We start from the raw sequence: 8062 nt of genomic DNA, 5'->3' as shown, positions 1-8062 counted from the left end.
AAAACCTTCAAGCTTCAGATTAATTTTCTCCAAAACATCATCACAAACCATAAGAGAACACCCGGATAGATGGCTCCCCCAAGCTAGACTTGGGATAAGTTACTAATTGGGGCCAATAGGTTAATTTTGTGACTTAGATGAAGAATATAGACAAGGCTACAACATGGGTAAGCAAGACGGGAACAGACGTTTCTAAATTCTTCTAGAGGCTGCCTAACAAAAATGGTCTTCGTCCTCCTCATCGTGCATGTGCAATGTATCATGACACACTACTAAGATTCTCAAGACAAAACTAAGATCAATTTCACACCAGGAACTAACACACATGAATAAGTAATAAAGGCTCAAGCCTCACAGTTAACAAAGTCAAGCTCCAGATTCATACACAGTTGAGCAAAGTTGATTTCCATTAGGACAAGACAATCCAAAATTAGATCATGATCATTTAATCCGCATTGCAAGTCTTTCAATCAAAATCAAGCCAAAAACCTTTTAATCATCAAGGATAGGGGTACAGGGAAGTAGTTTACTAGTTGTTCATCGCCATGATTTACACGTTTTTTTTTTAAAGCGATAAACTAAACTACCCAAAGCAATTAAATCTATCTAGCAAGACAAAGAAAAAGAGAGCATACTAAAACAGAAGCTATATACATCCTCCCCCAAGCTACACTCGGAAATGACCTTATTGCAACGAGGTGTAGGTAATGTACTTCTCGAGAACCTCAGTGAAGGTTCCCATCATCGCTAACATCATCATCAGCTGCTCCATTTTCACCAGCAGAGTTCCTGTCATCGGGGAGGACATACCAAGACGGATGCTGACCATTCCTGGGAATGTGACCTTGCCTGCAGAAGAAGTCATAAATAGGATACATACATAAGTGAAGGTCAGTCTCCACGGTTTGAAGACGAGAGGATAGGCCCTGCTGGGATAACTCAAGACCACGGATACCGGCCATGATGGCATCATGATCGGAGGGGGAAGAGGAAGAAGAAGCTCCAGTATCCGATCGCCTAGAGTAGGTCAAGTTGGTCATGACTGGGGCAAGGGGAGGTATTGGCTGCCCCGGGGTCTCCAAGAGATAGAAAGGTTGATTAGAGTGGATCCTAGTGAGCTCGGGTGCAGGTAAAAAGATAGAACGAGAGGTTTTACCTATGAGCCATCGAATACTATTCGATTCTATGGAAATCCAACCCACGGGGATGAAGTATTGTTGATCCAAAAGGCTAGGACCTACCACGGGTTGCTTGCTAGCCTCAACAAAACCCTCCTTGACCGCTAAGTGTGTAAGAAGGCCACCAAGAACTATAGGAATTTGAGTGTGTTCGCCATTGGCCTTAAGGGTGGTGAAAGTACAACTTTGTTTCCTAAGGTGAAGGGCAAAAAGGTGGGCTATGTTCATGGTATAAGCATGTTCAGCGGGCTGTGTTCTCAAGTGACTACCCAAAATTGCCGCCTCATCAACTCTCACATTATGGGGCTTTATCCTCCCGAAAATGGTCCACCCCGTAGTACGGGTCCAAACCCTAAGGGCGGGTTGGTGAATTTTGTTAGCGGAAGCATGTTGCCAAGAGTTTATTTGTTCTCCTGTTAAAGCTAGCCAAAGATCCCCTGAAATTAAATGGTCCGGTTGAGATTGTAGACCATGTGATGGCAACCCAAATTTTCTAGCAAACCCATCCAAAGTGAGTCTATGGTTATTGTTTAACAACCTATAGGAAACATATGTTACCAACCCATTCCTCCTCTTTTCAATTCCAAAAGAGCTCAAAAATTCAAGGGTAAGATCTTCATAAGTGTTATGAACCATGTTGAATAATTGAGTCATACCAAGTTTTGAAAATAAAAGCTTACATTCATCATTAATTCCTAACTTAGCAAGAAAAGCATGATCAATAAAACGGGTAGGAATTAGCTTCCGATGCATAAGCTCCGAAAACCTAACCTTTTGGTTTGGAAATTGCCTCACGAACTTGATATCTGGAAATTCCGGCACACTCTTGAGGTCCATGGCCGGTTCTTGAATTGCAATCCTACTCCTCTTCCTTGTAGCCATTGATGAATATTCAAGCTTTCTCTCTCTAGAAAAATATATGGGTATGGTGGGAAATTGGTAGAGAAAGATAAAAAGGATGATGGAAAAGAAGTGAATGATGGGTAAAGATGTGAATTTGAGATGAATTGGTAGTAATTGATGGAAAAAATTGGGGTTAGGGTTAGGGTATGGGAATTGGGGATTATTTTTAGAGAGAGAGTGTGAAACTGGAGGATGAGAAAAGAAATAGAAAGAGAAGAGGAAGGAGGGGGGCGACGATATTGAGGTTTCGATTTTTTTTTTCGAAACCTGCTGGGTGGCTGCTTCTCGCGCCCGGTAGGGCAGACCTACCCGGGCGGGAATTTTTTTTTTTGAGCTGGGTGGAATTGCGGCTCGCGCCCGGTCCGACAACCTTGCCCGGGCTGACCGGGCGGAAGGGGTTTCGGCCTTCTTCCATTCTTCTTCTTTTTTTTTCTTTTTCTTTTCTCGATGGTTCTCGTGCCCGTTGGGGCAACGTTGCCCGGGCTGACTGGGCGGAGGGAGGTCGAGATTTCTCGCCTCATTTTCTCTTGCTGCTTCTTGCGCCCGGTAGGTCAGCTTTGCCCGGGCTGCCAGGGCGGTGAGAGCTTCTTCGCTTTTCTCAAAAATTCCTTAACTCTTTACCTACACAACAATTATTAACGATGAGTATTGCTCGATAAATCTCTTAACATTATCTTAAAAAAAGGAAAACTAAGGAAAGAAAATGAAAATAAAAAAATAAAATAAAGACGGGTTGCCTCCCGTAAGCGCTTGTTTATATGGTCAAAAGCTTGACCACCTTTTTGCTCAACTTTCTTTTGTCGGATTTGAGAGTGAGATATCTACTCTCTTATCGATTGGATCACCAACTCGGTAGTGTTTTAGTCTCTGGCCATTCACCTTAAAAGTACCACCATTTTTGTTCCATAATTCAATAGTGCCATGGGTAGGCTTTGCCAACCTTGAATGGACCTGACCACCTAGAACGAAGCTTACCGGAGAATAGCTTCAATCTTGAGTTGAGTAAAAGGACTTGATCTCCTTCCTTGAATTCTCTTCTCACGAGACCCTTGTCATGCCATCTTTTTATTCTTTCTTGTACAACTTTGAACTCTCATAAGCTTCAAGGCGAAGCTCATCTAGCTCATTTAACTGTAACAATATCTTTTCACCCGCTTCTTGAGCATCGAAATTTAAACTCTTGATGGCCCAAAATGCTCGGTGTTCTAGCTCGATGGGTAAGTGACATGCCTTTCCATACACCAATCTATATGGAGTGGTACCCATTGGCGTTTTGAATGTCGTTCGGTATGCCCATAACGCATCATCGATCTTAACCGACCAATCCTTCCTTGTTCTAGCGACTGTTTTCTCCAAAATAGATTTTTTTTCTCGGTTGGACACCTTAACTTGACCGCTAGGGTGATAGCCAATTCCAACCTTGTGTTGCACTCCATAATTTTTCAGCATTGCTTCAAACCGAATCTCCAAGAAATGTGTTCCCCTGTCACTAATTAACACACGTGGTAAACCGAAACGAGGAAAAATAACTTTCTTTAAGAACTTACTTACCACCCGAGCATCATTGGTTGGAGTAGCAATTGCTTCAACCCACTTTGAAACATAGTCAACGGCTACTAGAATATATCGATTACCATAGGAAGAAGGGAATGGTCCCATGAAATCTACCCCCACATGTCAAACAACTCGACCTCGAGTATGTTATTGAGTGGCATCTCGTGCTTCCTTGAAATAGCACCAGTCCGTTGACAACGGTCACATGCCTTAACATATGCATAGACGTCTTTGAAAAAAGTTGGCCAATAGAAACACATTGTAAAATCTTCGCGGTCGCTTTTGTAGGACCTGCATGTCCACCACACGATAAGTCATGGCAATGAGAAATAAAATGGTTTACCTCACCTTCCGGGACACGTCTTCGAAATTGCATCCGCACATAATTTGTATAAGAATGGATCCTCCCAGAAATGTCTCTTTCCCTCGTAAAAGAATTTCTTCATTTGTTGAGATGAGTAGCCATGAGGCAATGTACCCGTGGACAAAAAAATTATCTAAATCAGCATACCAAGGTGATTCAATTTGAGAAAGTGCTAATAAATGTTCATCAGGGAAAGAATCATCAATGGGGAGGTCATCTCCATCCCCCTTATCAAGAAGGAGGCGAGAAAGATGGTTTGCAACGACATTCTCAGTCCCTTTTGTGTCCCTTATCTAGATGTCATAATCTTTCAACAGAAGGACCCATCGAATCAACCGCGGCTTAGCGTGACTCTTAGTCATCAAATATTTCAATGCAGCGTGATCTGTGTGGATTATCACCTTTGAACCAACAAGGTATGAGTGAAACTTCTCTATTGCATAAATTACTGCTAGCATCTCTTTTTCAGTTGTGGCATAATTTATTTGAGCAGAATCAAGAGTTTTACTAGAGTAATAAATAGCGTGAAGTTTTCTATCCTTCCGTTGCCCCAAGACGGCCCCTATCGCATAGTCACTAGCATCACACATAATTTCAAATGGTAGGGTCCAATCCGGGGGTTGCATAACGGAAGCGGAGATCAAAGCTTCCTTAAACCTATTAAAAGCCTAAAGAGAAGCATCAGTAAATACAAGTGGGGCATCTTTGGCCAAAATCTCAGTTAGAGGTCTAGCGATTTTTGAAAAATCTTTAATAAATCGCCTATAAAATCCTGCATGACCAAGAAAGCTCCGAATTCCTTTTACAGAATTAGGAGGGGGTAGTCGCTCAATGACCTTTATCTTTGCTTTATCAACCTCAATACCCTTATTTGACACCACATGGCCTAGAACAACTCCTTGTTATGCCATAAAATGACATTTTTCCCAGTTTAAAATTAAATTGACTTCTTTACATCTATGAAGCACCTTTTCCAAATTTTTTAGAAATACATCAAAAGATGTTCCATAGACAGAGAAGTCATCCATAAAAACTTCCATTGAATTTTCAATAAGACTTGAGAAAATTGCCATCATACAACGTTGAAACGTGGCTGGAGCATTACATAATCCAAATGGCATTCTTCGATAGGTGAAGGTGCCATAGGGACATGTGAAATTAGTCTTTTCCTGATCGCATGGACGGATGGGAATTTGAAAGAAACCAGAGTATCCATCCAAGTATCAAAAAAAGGAATGCTTAGCCAAACGTTCAAGCATCTGATTAATAAAGGGAAGGGGAAATGGTCCTTCTTGGTGGCCTTATTCAATCTCCTATAATAAATACACATTCGCCAACCAGTAACAGTTCTAGTGGCGATTGGCTCACCCTTGTCCTTCTTGACAACGGTCATACCTCCTTTCTTTGGAACTACTTGTACAGGGTTAACCCACTTACAATCTGAGATAGGGTAAATTATTCCTGAAGTAAGCAATTTAAGAACCTCTTTTTTAACTAGCTCCATCATGTTTGGATTAATTCGTCTTTGAGGTTCTATGGAGGAGGTATGATTGTCCTCAAGAATTATCTTATGCATACAGAATGAGGGATTAATACCCTTAATATCATCAATGGTGTACCCAATAACACTTTTGTATTTTCTCAAAACAGTGAGCAGTTGCTCTAATTTTGTGTCATTAAGCTCAGCATTAACAATAACAGGATATGTGTTATTAGGACCAAGATATGCATATTTAAGAGTATAGAGAAGGGGTTTCAACTCTACCTCGGGAGGCGTAGTACTCTCCCCAACACTTGATACACGAAGGACTTCCTTCACTAGAGCGGTGGTTGGATTTGCTTTTCCTTCCTCAAGTAGCCGCGTGTACTCCCTTGTTTCCCACTCTTCCTCATTGGTGCCTCCTACCAACACCGTTTCCAATGCATCATCTGTCTTGATTAAGGGAAGTTGCTTACGTTCTAAGTCATCAAGGACATCCACTTGGCAGATAGTTTTCCCATGGAAGGAGTTCCCATAGCATTCAAGAGTGAATACTCCATTTTCTCGTCTCCCACCTCAAAAGTGATTCTTCCATTCATCATATCAATGATTGCACCTGCAGTGGCTAAGAATGGTCTACCAAGTATAATAGGGACATGTGCATCCTCCTCCATTTCCATCACAACAAAATCGCATGGGATAAAGAATTTTCCCACACGAAGAGGAACATCTTCAAGTATACCCAAGGGAAACTTCACCAACCTATCCGCAAGTTGTAGAGACATGCGCGTAGGCTTTAATTCACCCATTTGAAGTTTCTTGCAAATAGAGAGCGGCATGAGACTCACACTTACACCAAGATCACATAATGCCTTGTTGATCTCTATATCCCCAAGCTTCACTAGAATTGAGTAGCTAATTGGATCACCTAATTTCTTAGGAAGTGTATTTTGCAACATAGCACTACACTCTGCATTCAACACAACAGTAGCATTCTCCTCTAGCTTCTTCTTGTTAGAGAGCATATCCTTCAAAAATTTTGCATAAGATGGCATCTCGGATATTGCATCTAAGAATGGAATGTTGATGTGAAGCTTCTTCAAAATATCAAGAAATTTTCCATACTTCTTCTCTAATTTAGCTTGAGCCAACCTTTGCAGGAAAGGAACTTGCGGCACATACAGAATAAATGGTGGTGGAGTTGATTCCTTTGGCTCTTCCTCAAACGCAGTACCATCGACCACCTTATCTTTTGGGACTACCTCATCCACAACCTCCTTGGATGGCTCCCTCGTGGGAGGATATTCCAACTGCTTTCCACTCCTCAAAGTCACAGCATTCATATGCCCCTTCGGTGGTTTCTCTGTTTGACCCGGAAAAGCGCCCGGAGTCTTCACAGATTGGCCAACTTGATGAGCAAGTTGACTTATTTGATTTTCCATGAGCTTATTCCGAGCTTGTAGTTGTTGGATGTAGTTGTTCGTTGTGGTAACGAAGTTCTCAAGCATTAACTCAAAGTTGGATTTTTGTGGAGGTGGTTGCATAGGTTGTTAGACTAGAGGTTGTCTTGCTTGGAAACCAGGTGGTGCATTATAATTGTTGTTTCGAGGTGGTGGTGGAGATGGATTTAGTTGAGCTTGGGTATTCATGTAAGAGAAATATGAATGATGTTTCCAACCTTCATTGTATGTGTTTGAATGAGGATCATATGGCCTTTTGGGATTTGAAGTGTAGAATGCATTGGCTTCCTCAATCGACATCTCATGTGAACTTTGTGGACAATCAGGGGCAATGTGACCTTGTACATGACACATTTGACAAGTTTCAGCAGATGAGCTAGAATATGTTGCTTGGAACTTGTCAAACTTACTTGTCAATGCCTGCATAGAGCTAGTTAAAAGGGTTAGAGCATCAACATCATGCATACCTCCCTTTATAACACTACGTCGTCCTCCTGGATGGTAATTATCATTTGCCGCCATCTTCTCAATTAGCTCCTTTGCCTCAGTCGGGTTCTTAGTCAGAAGAGAACCCCCATATGCAGCTTCAATATAGATTCAGAACTTATGAGTCAAACCAGTGTAAAAGGTTTGGATCAACATCCATTCAGGAATACCATGGTGAGGGAATTGTCTCTGTAATCACTTGAACCTCCTACATGCTTCATATAAGGACTCATCATCTGACTGCCCGAAAGTAGATAGCTCATTTCTCAACCTTGCAGTCTTTTCCTGTCCTAAGAACTTGACTAGAAAAGCTTTCAGCTTTCACTTGTTTATCCCATGTGTCAAAAGAGCCAGTACCTTCATCTCTCAACCATTCCTTTGCTCTATCCCGTAATGAGAAAGGGAAAAGGCGAAGTGTAATAGAATCATCTATAACACCATTTAGTTTCATAGTATCGCACTTTTCCAAGAAACTATCAATGTGACTGACAAGGCATTCGTGAGGTGTGCCTGCAAATTAATCATTAGAGATGAATTGAATGAACTGTGGCTTCAATTCAAAGTTCTGAGCAGTAACGGGTGGTCATACAAAGATGGAGAGGAGTCCCGTTGTGGTATCGGGAATGCCATATTCCAA

General features: G+C 41.7%; 1 protein-coding gene and 1 non-coding gene across 2 annotated transcripts; one reads left to right on the top strand and one right to left on the bottom strand.

Moving 5' to 3' along the window:
• Nucleotides 1–4667: 4667 nt before the first annotated feature.
• LOC145634517 (uncharacterized) lies at nt 4668–7023 on the bottom strand. Its single transcript, XM_081685944.1, has 3 exons — nt 6096–7023; nt 5338–6054; nt 4668–4897 (listed from the first exon to the last, which is right to left on the bottom strand). Exons 1-3 carry the CDS (start codon nt 7021–7023, stop codon nt 4668–4670), a joined length of 1875 nt encoding a protein of 624 aa, XP_081542070.1.
• Nucleotides 7024–7591: 568 nt separating this feature from the next.
• LOC145564234 (small nucleolar RNA R71) lies at nt 7592–7698 on the top strand. Its single transcript, XR_014094775.1, has one exon. It is a non-coding gene; the product is annotated as a small nucleolar RNA R71 (small nucleolar RNA).
• The last annotated feature ends 364 nt before the right edge of the window (nt 7699–8062 follow it).

Source organism: Chenopodium album, chromosome 1 (assembly GCF_948465745.1).
Source record: "Chenopodium album chromosome 1, dcCheAlbu1.1, whole genome shotgun sequence".
NCBI lineage: Eukaryota > Viridiplantae > Streptophyta > Magnoliopsida > Caryophyllales > Amaranthaceae > Chenopodium > Chenopodium album.
Note: the sequence above shows the minus strand (reverse complement) of the source record. Positions and strands in the feature narration are given on the sequence as shown.

What these genes read in the sequence shown, in the direction of transcription:
- LOC145634517 (XM_081685944.1), bottom strand. Translation starts at nt 7,023, where the DNA reads ATGCAACCACCTCCACAAAAATCCAACTTTGAGTTAATGCTTGAGAAC. An exon ending in ACCATTCTTAGCCACTGCAG is followed by an intron (nt 6,055 to 6,095) that starts GTGCAATCATTG and finishes ATCACTTTTGAG; the next exon opens with GTGGGAGACGAGAAAATGGA. An exon ending in CGCCACTAGAACTGTTACTG is followed by an intron (nt 4,898 to 5,337) that starts GTTGGCGAATGT and finishes TGGCATAACAAG; the next exon opens with GAGTTGTTCTAGGCCATGTG.